The sequence below is a fragment of the Castor canadensis genome, chromosome 15, assembly GCF_047511655.1.
Source record: "Castor canadensis chromosome 15, mCasCan1.hap1v2, whole genome shotgun sequence".
Lineage (NCBI taxonomy): Eukaryota > Metazoa > Chordata > Mammalia > Rodentia > Castoridae > Castor > Castor canadensis.
In genome coordinates this window covers 17,837,068-17,856,548 of record NC_133400.1, presented here as the reverse complement: position 1 = coordinate 17,856,548, position 19,481 = coordinate 17,837,068, and the positions used below count along the sequence as shown (strand labels likewise).

General features: G+C 43.1%; 1 protein-coding gene across 8 annotated transcripts in view; it reads left to right on the top strand.

The window, feature by feature from the left end:
• The window catches only part of Slc7a6 (solute carrier family 7 member 6), a 36,549-nt gene continuing 17,068 nt past the window's right edge, over positions 1-19,481 (top strand). Inside the window, exons 1-2 of one of the 8 annotated variants that reach the window (XM_074055777.1) lie at positions 1-254; positions 10,893-11,449. In XM_074055777.1, the coding sequence (XP_073911878.1) occupies positions 10,927-11,449 (523 nt within the window). In that variant the 5' untranslated portion in view covers positions 1-254; positions 10,893-10,926. Of the gene's footprint in view, positions 255-599; positions 1,130-1,149; positions 1,364-9,327; positions 9,708-10,892; positions 11,450-19,481 lie in introns of those variants that run through there. The other 7 variants (XM_074055778.1, XM_020181072.2, XM_020181069.2 and 4 more) reach the window with 7 other exon arrangements.

The following is a 19,481-nucleotide window of genomic DNA, read 5'->3' as shown; positions in this document are numbered from 1 at the left end:
TACTGCAACTGCATACCGTGGGATGCAGGCCCTAGAAAGAGGGAGGGTGAAAAGTCCGATTGCTGTTCATTTCTGGCATTGACACTGGGTGGAGGAAAGCAAGGGTTTGGGTTGTGGTTTTGTTACATGCCCGTTTGAAGTGTTGTGGGCCGTGTGGAGGTTCCGGTATACGAAGTAGGATTTATTAGAGAGAAAGGAAAGGCCACAGCTAGAACAGTGCAGCAGAGCCAGAAAACCGGTAGCTCCCTGCTCAGGTAAAGGCTGGGGTTTTTATGGACGTTTTAACTCTGGGTTAGGTGGGTTCTTTTCATTGGCCATGGATTCGCGGGCTTTCTCTGGTGAACTGGTTTGTTTTGGCCCCTTATTGGGGGAGGGGAAACAATCTTGAGAGCATTTTGCTCATCGGCCCTGTGGCAGATCTATCAGACCCAGTATCTCCTGAAGAGGAGAGGATGCAGAAATGCAGATTTACAACTCCCTCTCAGGATGCAGGAATGCAGATTTCAGGATGCAGGAATGATAGTGCTCTCCATGGGGTGGGGGTGGGGGAATGGGACACTCACTCATCTGCCTTGAGTCTGGAGACCCAACAGTCTGAGGCCACACATGGCCTGGGAGAGAGTCAGTGTTTGGAGGGTGGACAGGAAGCTAAAGAGGGGAGAGTCCTTGGGTCCTTGAGGTCAGGAGGCTCCAGAGATACCAGAGGAAATGATCCCCTAAAAGGAGAGGGAGGAGGAGCAACTAGAGAGACAGAAGGAACTGGAAGGTGCAGCCTCCCAAAGAGGGGCGTTTGTAAAATTAGGACAGACCAGGATAGAGCCCCAGGAAGGCCCCAGGCAGCTATGGCTGGACGTGCGTCTTCCTGGGCTCCCTAAATGAAGGGTCAGTTGGGGAGGCATTCGGTAGCTCTTTGTGTGAACTGGCTGGGGTCCCGATGGGTGTGGGTTCCGGCCAAGGACCAGACCGGAAGCGAGTGTGGGGGTCTTTAGAACTCCATGCGGGAGCATCCCAGGGTGGAGGCCCCATGTGACGGCGAGCAGAGTCCGGAGTGGCCACCGTGGCGGGAAGAGCGCTGGGCGGGAGCCACGATCCGCTGGAAGCTGTTGCGTAAACTGCACGCAGAGGCCAGGTGCGGATCTCCTAAGCCCCGGCGTCCTCTGGGGCCCGGAAGAGACGCCGCCGGCGGCCCCCGCGCCGAGCACAGTCCCGACGCGGCACCCGCTGTCGCGATCCGGTAGCGGGTGACGTGTGTGGGCGGGGCCTAAGCGGCCTTGGCTGCAGTGCGATAGAGCATCCTGGAGGCGCCTGGCCACCGGGAGGTAAGCGGGCGGGCCGCGGGTGTGAGGAGGAGCGAGGGAACGCGGTGAGGAGGGGCAGGGCCGGGTCGAGACCGCGTCTTGTGTCTTGTGGGGTCCAACGCACGGTGCCGCAGCCGCCGCCGCGTGCGGGATGCCGGCCGGAAACGGCGCGGGGCGGGCGGGCCGCGGCCGCGTGAGACGCCGCCGGTGAGAGAGTGACGCCAGAAGTGCGGGAGACAGCGAGTGTACGATTGTGTGAGAAGGCGCCGTGTGTGTGTGTGTGTGAGAGAGAGAGAGAGAGCGAGAGAGCGAGGGCGTGATGGTGGCTGTGTGAGTTGTGTGAGTGATGTGTGGAAGACCATGTGTGTGAACGAGAAATGACTCCAAATGGTCCAAGACTCCAAGTCATTTCTCGCGAGGATGACTCCGAGTGTGGGGGGCCTTGAGTGTGGCGGAGACTGTGTGTGCGAAAAGGGGGGAGAAGTGTGGTGGTGACCCCGAGTGTGCAAGACCCTGACTGTGAGGGCGACTGGTGTGCGAGACCTCGAGTGTGAGGGCGATTGTGAGTGAGAGGATGTGAGAGTGGCCTTGAGTGAAACTGATTGTGCAAGAGTCTGAGGAACCTGCCGTCCTGGTGAGAAAGAACCTGTGATGCCAAGTGCGAGAAGGGTCAAGGTGCAAAGCTGTGGATGTGAACACAGGGCAGGAACCATGCTTGCTTCTCCCAACTCCTGCACCCTTTGCCTGGCGCTGGGTCACTGGAGCTCAGGGAACAACAGGGTGCTCCTGTTAATGGCTCTTTTGAGTGTCTCCATATCTTGTCATCTCATTTGACCATTCTCATGTCATAAGTGTCAGGAGATCCTGGTGAAACCTTCTGAAATTTCTCCACTAAGTGCTAAGCCAACAGTCTGGTCACCATGTTGTGTAATGGTCAGTATAAATAGGAATCAACATCTCATTTAACAGATGTCTTGTAGAACCTCTGATGGACACTGGGCTACATGCTTGGTGACACATTTACAAAGAATTCAGACTCTCTTTGATGGGGGAAAACCCCACAGCCTCAAGCCAGCTAATATAGCAGCGCTATAGCAGAATGCTCAGCCATCTGGCATCTTATTTCTGAAAGCTGCTCCTGGGTGTGAAGATCTAGGAGGAGCAGCCTTAAAGCCTGTAACTACTTCCCCGTGTCCTTTCCACCTCTTGCCTGGTAAGGCCCTTCAGGAAACTACCCAGGCTGCCTTCTTACTAAGATCCCATTGTGGTTGTGCACTGATAGCTTTTGCTTCCTGACTGCTCTCAGGCTGTTATTTGAGTTGTTATATTTGATTTTCCTTTCCTGGCAAATATGTGGCAAATCACAGGCCTGATTTTGTAGTAACTTCCTTACTTCTACCTCCTTCCCTTATTTGGCTGAACATATTATTATTGCAGATCAAAAGTGTATACCGGTTGTATGACCCAGTTCTCTGAACTTCTTGGTAGAGGAAATTTCCTGACCTCTGTGATTCCTGCTGGAGCTGCCAGGCTGTGGAGACGTTTCTATAAGAGTTCTGCAAGCGATGCTCCTGGGACCTGGGGCTCTAGAGCTGTAGCTTGAAGCCATGTGTGGTTGGAGATTGCCGGGCTAGTTTTCTGACGCGTTTGGGCTGATTGCTTTAGTCATACCCCTTGTGGGTACGGGGGAACTCAGTAATTGAGGGCTGCGTCTAATTGGCTTATAAATTTTTACAAAAGGAAATCTAGATTGGTTTTTTGATAAGTTACCTCCTGTTCTTTATTGCAGAGATTGAATGGCCAAATCAGAGAAGTGAAATTAGTTAGCCCTTGCTGTAGAGAATTTGATTCTTCTCGGTACCTGACCCGTTTATGATAAAACAGCTATAAAAGTGTGATTTTCACTTATTTTGTGACAGGCGAATATTGCTGCTCTGTTCTGTATTAGCTGTCTTTGGTCTTTGTGATTTATAAAAAGTTTTAGTTATTTGCATACAATGTGAGCATAGTACCAGTAAAGAGAATGGTTTATTTTATATACATCATTTAGAACTGTTGCTGAGTGCTGGTGGTTCACATCTGTAATCCTAGATACTTGGGAGGCTGAGATCCAGAGGATTGAAGTTTGAGACCAACGCAGGCAAATAGTTTGCCCCATTTCCAAACAAAACAAAACAAAAACCCACAAAAACCTATAGCAAAATAGAGTACAGGGATGGCTCAATCGGTAGAGTGCCTACCTAGCAAGTGTGAAGCCCTGAGTTCAAACTCCAGTACCAAAAAACAAAACAAAACATCTCTTTAGTATTATGTTATGTAACATTGTAGTTTATTATATAAACAAATTGCATATTTATGTTTTGTATTTCTAAGGAATTATTAATTCTGGGCATATAGCTCAGTGGTAGAGTGCTTGCCTAGCATGTGCAAGGCTCAGTGCTGCAAAGGAAAAAAAAAAGTGTTGCCTTTAAAGAGTACTTCTGGTGGTTTATAATTAAAGTTACTTGCAATGAAATTGTTAAAAAGAAATAGGAAGCCAAAACCATGGAAAAGACTTAAGTAGCAAATACTGTGAAAGTAAGGGCATCCTAACCACTGAATTTGATCTTGAGGTTCCTGCTATTTTAGGTAAAAAGGCAAATGTAAAGGGTCACATAATTTTTGTTATTTAGTAGCAAAAAGTTATAATAAGCCAGGTGCCCAGTGGCTTACACCTGTAATCCTTGCTGCTTGGGAGGCAGAAATCAGGAGGGTCGCTGTTAAAGCCAGCCCCAGGCATATCACAAAGGGCTGGCGGAGTGGCTTGGATGGTAAGAGTAACTGCCTAGCAAGTGTGAGGTCCTGAGTTCAAACCCCAATGCTACCAAAAAAAAAAATTATAATAAATATATGTACAACTTTTGTTGTAATTGTATGTATATCTGTTTTTTCTTAAGATTGCATGGGAAAGTTTCATGTTTAAATTTTCATGAGGAAATGTTAGTGAACTGGTAATTCCCTTGGGTTTTTTTTTTTTTTTTTTTTTTTGGGTAATTCCTTTATTATCTGCTATAGGAGTGTGGAAAATAGAATAAAATTCTATTGAGAAGATATATTGTAGCTTTACCTTTATGGTTTTTTTTTGAAAGCCTTGGGGTTTGAATTCAGGGCTTCCCACTTGGCTAGGCAGGTGCTTTGCCACTTGAACCACTCTATCAGCCCTAGTTGGGGCAAATAGTTCATAAGACCCTATCTGGAAAAAACCCAACCCAAAATAGGGCTAGTAGAGTGGCTCAAGTAGTAGAAAGTCTACCTAGCAAGCATAAGGCCCTGAGTTCAAACCCCACGCCACAGAAAAATAACAACAACAAAATCCTATTTGCCCTGGCTGCCTTTGAACTGTGATCCTACTGATCTCTGCCTCCCAAGTACCTAGGATTACAGGCATGAGCCACTGGCACCCAGCTATGTTTTTTCTTTCTTTTTTTGTAGTCCTTCCTGGGGATAGAATCCAGGGCCTCAAGCATGCTAAACACTGAGCTACACTCCTAGCTCCTGCTTTGTGTCTTTACAAGAAGGGCTTAAGACTGTTTTTTTCAAGATAGGACCTTATTGGGTAAATTGAATAATGGAAATTTTTTTTTAACAGTGATTTTAGAAATTTCATTGTATTAGAGAGTGACTGAGAGGCTGACACTGTCTATGATCATTTCATACTGAGTTCTCTTACTTTATTTTTTTTTAAATTGAAGGCAGATGGGTAGTTGACTCAGGGTGGTCCTGTAAAATTTGGATGACTCCCTCATAATACCAAGCTACCTAGATGAGAGATTGGCTTACTGATGGGCCCCTTGAATCATCAATTTTCATTGTTGCAGAGGGCCTACAGGTCTACTCTGTGGGGACAGTGTAGACAACATGTCTCACACAGGTATGGACTCATTTTGGGGAAATATGTAGTACTGTTGTGACTGATAAATGCAAAATGAATTCAAAAGTATTACTGTTGTCAGAGTACCTACTTTTGTCATTTTTTTCTTCATCAGCTTTTACCTGAAGAACAAAAACTATGATAGAAAATGTCTGATGATAATATATACTTACTCCAGCTTTTCTCTTTCTCTCTCTCTCTGAGACAGGGTCTTGCTCTGTAGCCCAGACTGGCCTCAAACTTGAAATACTTCTGTTTCACCCTCCCCAGTGCTGGAATTAATAGATGTGCCACTACACCTGATGCTTCAGCTTTCTTTTGATTACCTTTTTCCTGTCCCTTTTACCTGTAACTTATTTATGTCTTTATATTTAAAGCAGAATTTTTTTTTTTGAGTAGAGTTTCACTATGTTGCCCAGGGTGACTGTGATCTCACCATCCTCCTACCTTACCCTCTAGAGTATAGGAATTGTAGGCATGTGCCATGATGCCTGGCTAAAATGGGTTTCTTATTCTTATAGACTACATATTGGGATTTGCTTCATTAACTGTCTGTCTTTTACTTGATATGTTTAGATCACTTACATTTAATGTAATTATTTATATAATTGTTATCTTAGTTTTCCTTTATTTCCTTATTCTATTTTTTTTTTTTTTGTGCGGTACTGGGGTTTGAATTCAGGGTCTATACCTTGAGCCACTCCACAAGCCCTTTTTTGTGTTGGGTGTTTTCAAGATAGGGTCTTGTGAATTATTTGCCTTGGCTGGCCACTAACAACAATCCTCTTGATCTGTGCCTCCTGAGTAGCTAGGATTACAGGCGTGAGCCACCGGCACCAGTTTATTTGTACTATATGTTCTTTGTTCCCTTTTTCCTCTTTCTACTTTGGGATTTTTTTTTTTTTTTTTTTTTGGTGGGATGGGGATTTTAACTTCAAACTTCATACATACTATAGGTGTGAGCCAACAGTTCCCGGCTTTTTTGTTTCTTTTTTTTTTTTTTTTTTTTTTGGCAGTATGGGGATTTGTACTTGTTCAACAGGTACTCTACTACTTGAGCCATGCCTCCAGCCCAGTCTTGTCCTGTTGATCACTTTGCATTTAGATTGTGAATTGTTCTTGCTTTCTTTTGTTGCTTGTAATTTGTTGTTGATTGCCAAACATAGTATGTAGAAAGTAGAGACTGTTCTATATAATATTTATTCTGGGGAATGTGTCTGCCTCTTCTTTTGCTAGGTTGTTGGTGAGGGAGTTTGAGTCAATTAAGAGAGTTGTGAAAAAAACAAAACAAAACAAAAAAGAGAACAGTTGTATTTGGGTTTTGTTGTTGCTGTGGTTACTTAGGTATTCTTACCTTCAAATTCCTCTGGTGTTTACTTGTGCTTAGTGTTGGTTTGCTTTGCTAGAGGGAAGGTTTTCTTAGCGTTTATATGCTACCCTCAGCTTCAGCTCTTCTTTGTGCAGTCTACCACAGTCTTAGTGGCAGACTACTGTTGCTTGTTCCTGGGTCGTGGGGAGCAGGAAGGCTCTATGTTGTCCTGGTTCAGTCTCAGTCTCAGGAGTGTTTCCTTGAGTCCTAGGGGTGGATCTTTTTGGTGATTCTCCCCTTTCCCAGAAGTAGGACTTCTTTTATGGTCTTATGGTCCCTTCTACCCCTCCTCCCCCTGGTATAGAGGGTTTTTATTTTTTTATTTTACCCTGTTGTAGCTGCTTTGGGAGTGACAGAGTTTGCTTTTCTTTTGCCAGGGGTTTACAGTTTTATTTTTTGGAGGAGAAAGGTCCAGATGGACCTTTGTATTTTTCCTCTTCAGCACTACTAAGATAGGCTTTCTCTGGTTTCCTGTTTAGTATTCTTGTGAGCACCTACTGAGGTTGGTGGAAAATAACCTCTGGAGTGTCTGTGGCTCTTGCTAACCTGCATTTGGCCTTTAGTAATTCATTAAAAATTAGATTTGTATTCTTCTTACCCATCTGTATGGTAATCTTGTCTTTTTCTCTACTGCTGCTGCAGATAAGCCCAACTTTATGTTGCTTTCTCCTTGGGGGGGTACCTGTCTTTCCTTCCATTTCAGTCTAGTTGGTTACCTCAGCTTTCTGATAGCTTCAAGAAAAATTATAGTTTTATAGTTTATGCAACTTTTTCTTTTCTTTCTTTCTTTCTTTATTATTCATATGTGCATACAATGCTTGGGTCCTTTCTCTCCCCTGCCCCCACCCCCTCTCTTACCACCTACCCCGCCCCCTCCCTTCCCCCCCCACCTCAATACCCAGCAGAAACTATTTTGCCCTTATCTCTAATTTTGTTGAAGAGAGAATATAAGCAATAATAGGAAGGAACAAGGGTTTTTGCTAGTTGAGATAAGGATAGCTATACAGGGAGTTGACTCACATTAATTTCCTGTGCATGTGTGTTACCTTCTAGGTTAATTCTTTTTGATCTAACCTTTTCTCTAGTTCCTGGTCCCCTTCTTCTATTGGCCTCCATTGCTTTTAAGGTATCTGCTTTAGTTTCTCTGCGTTGAGGGCAACAAATGCTAACTAATTTTTTAGCTGTCTTACCTATCCTCATACTTCCCTTGTGTGCTCTCGCTTTTATCTTGTGATCTAAGTTCAATCACCTTGTTGTGTTTGCCCTTGATCTAATGTCCACATATGAGGGAGAACATACGATTTTTGGTCTTTTGGGCCAGGCTAACCTCACTCAGAATGATGTTCTCCAATTCCATCCATTTATCAGCGAATGATAACATTTCGTTCTTCTTCATGGCTAGGTTATGCAACTTTTTCTTGTCCTTGAAGTGAAAACAATGCTTTTCCCAGCTTTCTACAACCTAAGTGGAAGTTACTAGTAGAGGGCTTCCCATTTTATGTTGGACTTTACTTTCCAGTAAAACGAACTTCCCTCCTTCTTTTCCTTGCTTTCAGAATTTTTCTCTCAGCAGTGTTAACCCTACTAAGGAAGGCTTCGATTTTATCAGAGTTTCAAATTGTCTAATCTGATGCTCACAAAAGATCAATGAGGCTGTTTGGGAAGAAGAGAAATATGAGGCACAGCTAGCTGGTGAGTTCTGGCCTCTGACTGTGGGACTTCTGGCTCCATGTCCTCCTCATTTCCATGCTGCCCTACTCCCTGATTGTTCTATGAGCATATGGTTCAATTTTGTTAATTCCTTGGTCCCCAGCACACAGCCTGACATAATGTAGGTGCTTGGCAGAGAGGCATGTGAGGTGAGGTTTACATATAGAGGATAGATGAGGAATGGCTTTGGAGTTGGGTGGCTAAGCAAACCTAGAACTTAGCCATCTGTCCTCGGGGAGCCTGCTGGGATACACTACAACTCTGTTCTGTTTAGCAAAGATATAGGGACTTTAATTACTTTGGCCAAGGACAGACACCTAGTGACACTTGAGTTTTGTTTCGAGTGAAGATAAAGAAAATTCAACTGCTCTCAGTTGTGTGTGACTTTGTTGCACTCCTTGGCTACGGAAGTTCCAGCAGGAACTTGTCCCCCATTCAGGTGCTGGGACTGAAATTCTAGGCAAGAGGTCTTATGGGGCTATGACAGTTCCCCACCCTTCCAAAAACACCACTGGACAGTTTTAGTGTATCGAATACACTTAATAAAGCCACATCAAGGTGGGCACTACTGACTCATGCCTGTAACCTTAGCTACTTGGGAGACAGATCAGGAGGATCGCAGTTTGAGGTGAGCTCAGGTGAATAGTTTGTGCGACCCCACCTACAAAATAACCAGAGCAGCTGGGCTCTGGTGGCTCAAGTTTATAATCCTAGCTACTCAGGAGGCAGAGATCAGGAGGACTGAGGTTCAAAGCTAACCTGGGAAAATAGTTCACAAGACCCTATCTTGAAAAATACCTAAACAAAACAGGGCTGTCAGAGTGGCTTAAGTGGTAGAGTGTCTGCCTCATTTGAAGCCCTGAGTTCAAACCCCAGTACTGCAAAAAAAAAAAAAAAAAAAAAAAAGAGCAAAATGGACTGGAGGCATAGTTCAAGTGATAAACTGTCTGCCTTGCAAGCACAAAGCCCCGAGTTCAAACCCCAGTCACACACACAAACAAAAGAAGCCATACCAGGGACACCAGTGCCAGGCTGTACAAGTACAAAAGGAACACCTGGAGGCTTTTCTGCTTGCCTCTGCATTGAGTTAGGAAGAAAAGGCAACCCAAGTCTCTTTGCACTGCCTCTTACATGAGACTGTAGGCGCCCTAGCTGTTTACTGGTTTTGTTCCCATGGATGCCTAGACTCACCTGACATACACGTGAGAACGATTATGCTTCCACATGTCTGCGTAGGGAAACCTGGGTGACTTGGTGCCAAGAATGAAAAGAAAAGTGGTGCTGCCGAATACCCAGCTTCAGATAAGTGGATGTAAGCAGGCTCAAATCTTCTGGGACTGGGGAAGTCTGCTAGTGCCACAGAGGAGCTTTTTCACTTGGGCTCAGGTCCAGACTCTAGAAGGGGATTGGAACAAGTAAGGTAGGAGTTTTGGTGGGGTCTACGGAGATCAGAGTTTTGGGAGTACTATTTACTCTCAAGTGACTGTGATTCCCTTGCTTTGAGCTCATGAGACAAGGATCTGGCATATATATTTTTGTTGAGTAGAGGAGAGGTTTCTGGGATGCTGGATACAAGGTCAGGAAGGTGTTTATCTTTCTCTAACAGATTCTGTGTCCTTCAAAGCTTAATGTGGAATCCAACTTCCTTGAGGTTTCTGGATTGATCAGGCTCCAATCCTAAAGTAGTGTGTGTGTGTGTGTGTGTGTGTGTGTGTGTGTACACGTGCATCATCTCTCTACAACACAGATCTGTGGCTTAAGAGAAGCCTATGGCTTTTGTTGGGTAGTAAGACTCCTGGGTACTCTTCTGGGAAAATCTCTTTGCAACTCCAGATGGTAGTGAAGAGCATGCTGAGGAAGATAGCAAATAAGCCAGTAACAAGTTAGCCCAGGTTAGGATACCTCCTGGATATCCTTTCTCTCTTTTGTCTTATTATGTAATCTCTTTTCTTTTGGATGCTTGGAAAAATAAAAGCGCCCATTGAGCTAGTAGCAATGTGGGGAATAAGGTGGGTATGGTGGACACAGCAACATATGACTGAGTATTTTCAAGAAGGTCTCTGCAATAGTGGTAAACTCTTGTCTTAGCATCTTTGCTCTTTCCTCCACTTGCTCATGTTCTTTGCCCACTTGAGAGTAGCTGTAGACCTTCTCATATAGAAGTCCCTCTTATGTTACCTAGTATGGATAGTGAGAGGGCTTTGGGCCAGTGAGAGCTGTGTACCTGCTGCAGAGACTGTGGTCTTCGCCGCAGAGCAAGTTTGTGGGTTTTATGTTGGTAAAAACACAGCAAAATCAACGACCAGGGAGAATCTATGCTGTGGACACAGGACAACCTACCCTGCTTGATAAGACAAGTCTCTTGATGGAAGTTGTTATCCGATCATGCCTAATCTCTCATGATGTCTTCTTCAGGGGCAGTGGAGATCTGCCTACCTTTGTGTGCTTGTGTCTTGTGGTGGAAATGAGACAGGCCTATTGTATTGTGTGTGTGGCAAGTTGTCCCTAAGCAGGAGTTGGGCAGGGAAATCTGCCTGCCTTTCAGGTCTAAACTGGAGCCTCACCTGCTCCTGTCTTAGACTTGACATACTTGTTTTTTTGCCAGGCCACGGTAAACAGGTGTGCAGGAGCCATTTGCCATGGAAGCCAGGGAGCATGGGAGCCCCACACCCACCTACCACCTCCTCACCTCAGCCAACCAGCCCAGGGTGGAAGAAGATGTCAGCTCACCACCTCGAGAACCCTCAGAGACTATGCAACTTAAGAAGGAGATCTCTCTGTTGAATGGGGTCAGCCTGGTGGTAGGCAACATGATCGGCTCAGGGATCTTTGTCTCACCCAAAGGGGTGCTGGTGTACACTGCCTCCTATGGCTTGTCGCTAGTTGTATGGGCCATTGGTGGGCTCTTCTCTGTTGTGGGTGCCCTGTGCTATGCTGAGCTGGGGACCACCATCACCAAGTCAGGGGCCAGCTATGCTTATATTCTGGAGGCCTTTGGGGGCTTCGTTGCCTTCATCCGTCTGTGGGCCTCATTGCTAATTGTTGAGCCCACCAGTCAGGCCATCATTGCCATCACCTTCGCCAACTACATCATCCAGCCGTCCTTCCCCACCTGTGATCCCCCATACGTGGCCTGCCGTCTCCTTGCTGCTGCCTGCATATGTAAGTATGGGGGCTGAGTGTGGGAGGATACATGGGGGTGTGGGGTACTATGATAATTGTATGTGTACCTTATATTTGAATAGCATATTTTGCTCTTTTGTTTGGGGGGAGGCTTCAGACCACCCCCTTTTTTTTTTTTTGACAGGATTAGAGTTTGAACTAAAGGTTTCCTACTTGAAAAGCAGGCGCTCTACCACTTAAACCATACCTCCAGTCCATTTTGCTCTGATTATTTTGGAGATGGGGGGTCTCTCAAACTCGTTGCCCAGGCTGGCCTCAAACCACAATCCTCCTGATCTCGGTGTCCTAAGTAGCTAGGATTATAGATGTGAGCCACCAGCCCCTGGCTTGCTTCTTACCTTTTGAGAAGTAATTTTACCAAAGTCATTTGGTCCTGAGAGATAAGTAAGCATAAAGGATAGAGAAGGAAGAAGTTTGAATCTGTTTTCATGTTTTTTTGGTGCCTTACATTCCTCTTACTTTTGGTCTCGAATTCTATTTCTTTTTCTGTGTGACAAGTTGGTACATATATTTTGTTTTGGTCAGGTGTTTCAATTTGGTGTTAACATTACTAGTTGTAACTCAGTGCAGAAGAAAAAAATCAGTGTTGAGGTCTTTATTCTGCTGCTCAGAAGAAGCAGGGGTAGTGATGGTATTTTACTTTCCAGCTTTTCCTCTTCAACCAATTTAAACATGACAGTGAGGAAATAGGCTTTTCATGGACAATGGGGGTCCCGGGCCTTATCCCTTAGCTCTCAGGACCAACTCCTGCCACTGACTCCTTGTGACCTGTTCTAAGAAGCATGGCACCACACCAAATGGCTTTTTCCCATTGGTGTTTCAGATATTTTTACACTGACTTTGTAAACAAGTTCTTTCTGGAGCCAGGAGAGGAAAATGGCTTCTACTCCACATATAAGTTTCTGAAGACAGAGCCTTGAGAGACCCCAGTGGATCCCTGTTTATTTTCTTTTCTCTCTTATGGGGTGGAAAATCTGAGTGAAATGGTATTCTGAGTGAAATCACAGAAAGGCGAGAAGATTGCTGTGAATTTACCCAGCCTTGCAGAGCTAGTGCTCCAGCTAGCCCAGAATTCCCTGTATTCTTTAGCATTGTGCTGCCAAAAGCGCTTAATTATACTCTGTTCTTTCCTATCTGTGCTTGCAAAAGCTTTGGCTGTATGTATATATATATAGTTTATCCACATGGTTAAAAATAGACTGAGAGTACTTTGGAGTTAGTAATAAAGGATTGTACAGTACAGCATGCCTCTTGACTTTAAGGATTTTGTTAAAGGCAAACAACAAAGGTAATCCTTCCATATCTCTTGAGACAGTGAGGGAGAAACAAATACTAATAGTCTTTGGCCAGGGAACTTCTGGCCTTACTGAGCTCTCTAAAAAAGAAAATAATTTTGTGATTATAAAACATACTCATTAAGGAGAAAATTAAATTACCCTCAAATCTACCATCAAGAGATGATTAGGGATGGTATCTTTATTTCTTTTATAGAATCGACATCAGACTTGGCTTATAATTTCAAATTATACATTTAACTTAGCAGAACATAACTCCTCTACCTCTCCCCTATTTCATAAAATGTTTTTCAAAAGCTCTTAGCATTTAAGCCACTCTGCCAGCCCTTTTTTTTTTTTGATGGGTTTTTTCGAGATAGGGTCTCACAAACTATTTGCTTGGAGTTAACTTCGAACCATAGTCCTCCTGATCTCTGCCTCCTGGGTAGCTAGGGTTATAGGTGTGAGCCACTGGTGCTCGGCTCAAAAGCAACCTTTTTAAATTGTGTGTGTGTGTGTGTTTTTTTTAATTGATAGCTAATATATGGACTCTATATAGATATGTCGAAAAATGCAAAAAAAAAAAAAAAGGGAAAATCAAAGCTGGGCACCAGTGGCTCATGCCTGTAAATCCTAGCTAATCAAAGGCAGAGATCATGGCTCAAAGCCAGCCCTAGGGAAATAGTTTTCGAGACCCTATCTGAAAAAAAAGCCATCACAAAAAAGGCTGGAAGAGTGGCTCAAGTGGTAAGAGCACCTGCCTCGCAAGGCCCTGAGTTCAAACCCAGTGCTGCCAAAAATAAATAAGTAAAATTGCCCATGATTTTACTTCTCAGAGAACTATTGTTTCTATATCAGTGAAATACCTCCCAGTATTTTTTTTCTGTGTATATCTGTGATGTTTTTTAAAAAAGTCATACTATTTTTGATTTGTGTACTCGTTTTTTTGTTGTTGTTGTTTTGTTTTTTTATGGTAATGGAGTTTGAACTCAGGGCCTACACCTCAAGCCACTCCGCCAGCCCTATTTTTGTGAAGGGATTTTCGAGATAGAGTCTGTGAACTGTTTGCCTGGGCTGGCTTCAAACCGCAATCCTCCTGATCTCTGTCTCTTGAGTAGCTAGTATTACAGACGTGAGCCAGTGACGCCTGGATCCTTTTTAATCTCTTTCATCAAATATTTTTAGAAAACATGGTTTGGGAGGTGGGTGCAAGGCTCAAGTGATAGAGCACTTGCTCAGGAAGCATGAGGCCTTAAGTTCAAATCCCATTTACTGCCCCAGATCAACCAACCAAACAAATAAAAAACATGGTTTGGGGACATATAATTTCCGGGTAGTACAGTACAATGGCTAAGCCACAGGCTCCTGTGTCAAACTAAATTTAATTTCTAACTTTTTTCATTGACTGGCTATTGATCTTGGGGAGTTAACTGCTGCCTCAGTTTTCTCATTTGTGGAATGAAATTTTTGATAGTGCCTAGCTGAAAAGATTGTTAAGAGGAATACACGTATAAGTGCTTCTTTCTACCTGATATATAACAAGTGCTCTATAATGTTATTATAAATAATGCTGTTGTGATTATCTTTGTCATTGAATCATTTTAGAGTTTCTGCTTTTTTTTTTTTTTTTTTTTTTGGTGGTACTGGGGTTTGAACTCAGGGCCTCACACTTACTAGGCAGGTGCTCTGCCAGTTGAGCCACTCTATCAGCCCTCTACTATTTCTTAGAATGAAATTGTACTGGCATCTAAGGGAATAAACTTTTGTAGGATTCTTTCTGTGTTACCAGTTGCTTTCTAGAATGTTCTGAGAATTTGTCTTCCTATCTGAGTATCTGACAGTGCTTGTGCATTGGTCTATGATGGCCTTAGAGTGAATTCAAAGAACAACCAAGGAGCTGGACATGTGTGGCTCAAGTGGTAGAGTGCCTAGCAAGTGTGAGGCCTTGAGTTCAAATCCCCTGTACCACCAAATAAATAAACAGATAAATAAATAACAACCAAGTCAGAGGGTAGTGATTTATAAGATTTTTTACACACAGGAGCTTTTTATTTTTATTTTTAGTTGTTAAATCTTTATTTTTTTTTTCCTTTATGAATTTTCTAATTTTTTTGTATGTTCTTAGAAAGTCCATCCCCACACTAGAAACTGATCTTTTGACTGGAGGAGCAGTCTTACTTCTTAGAAATGCAAAATCACAATATTTCCTGGCCTCTTTCATTCAAGTTGTACATTTACCAGATTTCTCAGGACTGGAATTCTTACAAGCCCCCTGTCCCTAAAGCTCAGGCTTTTCCAGAATTCAGGTCTGAGGGCAGGAACTTGTCAGAAAGAAATAGTGCTGAGTCTTAAAACCATAGTCCATTCTAACTGACTAGGCTTTGTGATTCAGCTTATTTTCCTTCTTGGAATTTATGTCATAGAATCAGGCTTTACACAGAGCTGGGGTATGCTGGAAGGGAATCTATGGGTAGGAATAGCAGTGGGAGCAACCTGATCTCAAGAGACATAAAGTGCAAGAAACCAATAGGTCACAATTACAGAAGGAAAAAATCCCCACAAAGATCTGAACTAAATCCAGGGTGAGGCTTGGGTGGGATGAGAGATGAGTTGGGGTTCAGCTTATTGGTTGGGGGACTGCATACAGAAGTTATAGCCAGTGGGGCGCCGATGACTGACTCATGCCTGTAATCCTAGCTACTCAGGAGGCAGAGATCAGGAGGCTCATGGTTCAGAGCCACCCCCAAGCAAATAGCTTGTGAGATCCTATCTTGAAAACAGTGCCTGCCTAGCAAGTGTGAGGCCCTGAGTTCAAGACTCAGTGCTGCCAAAAAAAAAAAAAGTTATAGCCATGCCAGGCTAGACAGTTAAAGTTCCATTCTAGAGTGAAGGACTTAGGACATCTACATATAACCAACTCTAGGACAGAGACTGTGAACTGCCATGGCATCAGCCACCTTGGCCCATATAGGATTTGTTAGGCCTGCATAGTGTTTTGTTTTCTTTTTAAATTTTTTTTTATGGGATTGGGGTTTGAACTCAGGGCCAGGGCTTTGCACTTGCACAGTGGGCGCTCTACTATTTAAGCCATACCTCCAGCCCATTTTGCTGTGGTTATTTTGAAGATAGGACTATTTGCTTGGACTGGCTTTGAAACTGGAATTTTGGACCCAGGGCCCAAACTTCTGGGATTCCATATGCCAGGTCCATCCATTCATCCCTATAAGCCAAATGGTGAAGGGCAGAGAAAGATTTATTACACGGCTTGGGACATGAGGTAGGAAGAGGTAGAGTAAGCGTTCAGCCTGCCTTCAGCCATCTTTGAGATACAGACATGAGCTTTGGCTTTAACTAAACAAAGATTTGGGGGCAGGGGAAGAAAGGTGTGCATAGTTAAACAGTCCCAGTCACAGGTATGAGCTGGTTGGTCATTATCTCATCCTTGTTCTAGGAAGGGTTCAGGAGCTGTTATTCAGAGTCATTGTTGTCTAGCAGATGGTCCATCCCGAGAAGGCTGTACTATTGGAGTAATTTCTGTCCCTTGTCATGAAGATGTTTTCAGTTCTATCTTTTCTGGAATCCAAGGAAGTTCCAAAATGACTGCAGGGAGAATGGCTTAGAGCAAAGACAAATACAAAATGAAGGAGAGATGCCATGCTTTTCTCCTGCTTTTAGTTATCTTCTGGGCCTGAGTAAGGAGTCCGTTCTTTTCAGCAAAACTGGTATCCTTCCAATCTTAGCCTCCCAAGTAGCTAGGATTATTGGCGTAAGCCACCAGCACCCAGCATGCATAATGTTTTAAATAATTTTGAATTAGTTTCCAATATTAAAAAAAAATCAAGATTTGCTCTCCATCTCTATCTCCCTCTCATTTGAGACAGTGTCTAATAGCCTAGGCTGGCCTGGAACTTGGGATCTTGCTGCCTCAGCTTTCTGAGTGCTGGGTTTACAGGCATGAGTTGGGCTTTTTATTTTTTTATTTTTTATTGATGATTAATCGTACAAAATAATGGGTTTAATGAAACCCATTGTGACATTTTCATTCATGTATACAATCTACTTCAATTACATTCACCTCCTCATCACCCTCTCTTATATCCTTCTCTTCTCTTGCTGGTACCCCTTCACTAAATAATCCTCCTTCTACTTTCTTTTTTTTTTTTTTCTTTAAATCTAGGGTCTGGATATGAGAGAAAACATATCTTTCCGAGTCTGACTTATTTTGCTTTCTTGATGGTCTTCAATTCTATCTGTTTTCCTGAAAATGATGTATTTTGTTCTTCTTTAAGGCTGAATAATACTCCGTTTGTGTATATATACCACACACCTAGGCTGATTTTATAATTTGGCTATTGTAAATAGTGTCACAATAAACATGGGTGCAGATATCTATTTTATGTTGACTTTGGTTTCTTAGGATATATTAGGAGTGATATTGTAGGATCATATGATAGTTCTGTTGTTAGTTTTTTTGTTTTTTTTTTTGAGCTACTGGGGCTTGAACTCAGGGCCTTGAGTTTGCTAGGTAGGCCACTCTACTGCTTGAGCTGTTTTCCAGCCATTTTGTTTTTTGCTTTTTCTGTTTTTTGAATAGTGTCTCTCATTTACGCCATGGCTGGCCTGGACCTTGGACCCGATCCTCCTATTTATGCTTCACAAGTACCTGGGATGACAGGTGCACCCCATCATACTCAGCTTTTTATTGGTTGAGATATGGTCTTGCAAACTTTTTGCCTGAGCTGTGCTCTAACCACACTCTTCCTGATCTTTGCTTCCCAAGTAGTTAGGATTACAGGTATGAGACACTGCACCCAGCTTATTGTTAGTTTTTGAGGAACCTCCATACTGATTTCCATAGTGATTAGACTAATTTACATTCCTAACAATATTATATAAGGGTTCCAACACCCTCCACCCCAACCCCTGCCAACATTTGTTGCTGTTTGTTTTCTTGATGATAGATATTCTGACTGAGGTGAGATAGAATCTCATTGTAGTTCTGATTTGCATTTCCTTTAAGAATGTTGAACATTTTTTCATGTATTTATTTGGTCATTCACACTTCTTTTGAGAACTGTCTGTTCATTTGCCTATTTATTTGTTTTTTGGTGGTACTGGGGTTTGAACTCAGGGCCTTGTGCTTGCTACAAGACAGATGCTCTATCACTTGAGCCATACCCCCAGCCCTGTCTGCCCATTTATTGATTGGCTTGTTTGAGTTCTTCATTTTTAAAAATTATTATTTTTGCTATCATTATTTGCAGTACTAGGGATTGAACTCAGGGCCTCATGGTTGTTAGGTAAGCAATTAGTTTAGCCATGCACACTCCATCCTTGATTTCTTCATATGTACTGGATATTAAGCCCATGTCAGATGAATAGCTGACAGAGATTTTCTTTACTCTGTGAATTGTTTTCTGTGCCTTGCAGAAGTTTTTTAATTGATGCAGTCCCATTTGTCAAAGCTTGTTGCTGTTATTTCCTGAGCAGTTGGAGAAATATTCAGAGTCTTTGTCTTTGACTATATCTTGAAGTGTTTTCCTCTAGTAGTTTCAAAGTTTCAGGTCTTACATTAAGGTCTTTGATCCACTTTGAATTGCTTTTTGTACAGGGTGAGAAATAGGGATCTTGTTTCCTAGCACCATTTGTCTTTTTCCAGTGCATATTTTTGAGGGCTGGGATGTAGCTCAGCCATAGAGCGGTTGCCTAGCATGTGGAAGGCCCTGGGTTTGATTCCAACACCAAAAAAGAAAAGAAAAGACAAGAAAAAAAAGAAAAAGAATCGGATGGCTGTAGTTGTGTGGGTTTATTTCTGGGTGTTCTATTATATTCTGTTACGTTATGTGACTTTTTTGATGTCAGTTCTATTGTTTTTGTTACTGTGGCTCTAATAGTATAATTTGAAATCAGGTATTAGGATCCCTCTAGCATTGCTCTTTTTGCTCAGGATTGCTTTGGCTATTTGGGTCTTTTGTGTTTCCATATGATTTTTTGGATATTTTTCCTCCATTTCTATGAAAAATGTCATTGGAATTTTTTTTTTTTTGGAGGTACTGGAGTTTGAACTCAGGGCTTCATGCTTGCTAGGCAGATGCTCTACTGTTTGAGCCCCTCTGTCAACCCTTTTTTGTGTTGGGTATTTTTGAGATAGGGTGTCATGAATTATTTCTCTGGGGCTAGCTTTGAACCACTGTCCTCCTGATTCTGCCTCCTCAGTACTTAGGATTACTGGCATGAGGCACTGGTGCCTAGTTGTCATTGGAATTTTGATGGTCACCCTTTCTCTTGAAAAATCAAAAGCTCTGGTAACCTTGAACCCAAATTCCTGCCTGATGCAATCTGCCAGATTTCAGTAGCTGTTGCTCCCTTTCAATATGAATGCTAGTTCACCATAGCCTTGTGCTTCTTCTCATTTTATACCCAGGCTTTCTTGCCTTTTTCCATTTGAATTACTTTCTTGGCCTCTGAGGCACTGCTGCTTCAGACTCTGACTTTCCAGCTGTACCCTACCCCATTTCCAGGTTATAGTAACAGGGAGATCCAAGTAGCCTTTTGGGGATTTCAGGCTGTTTTAGCTACTTACTATCCTATAGTAGTGGTTCTCAGCTGAAGGTGAGTTTGGCTCCCAGGAGATACTTGGTAATGTCTGAAGACATTTTTGGTGGACACAACTACTGGGAGGTGGTATTGCTGGCATCAAATGAGTAGAGGCCAGTGGTGCTGTTAAAACATCTGCC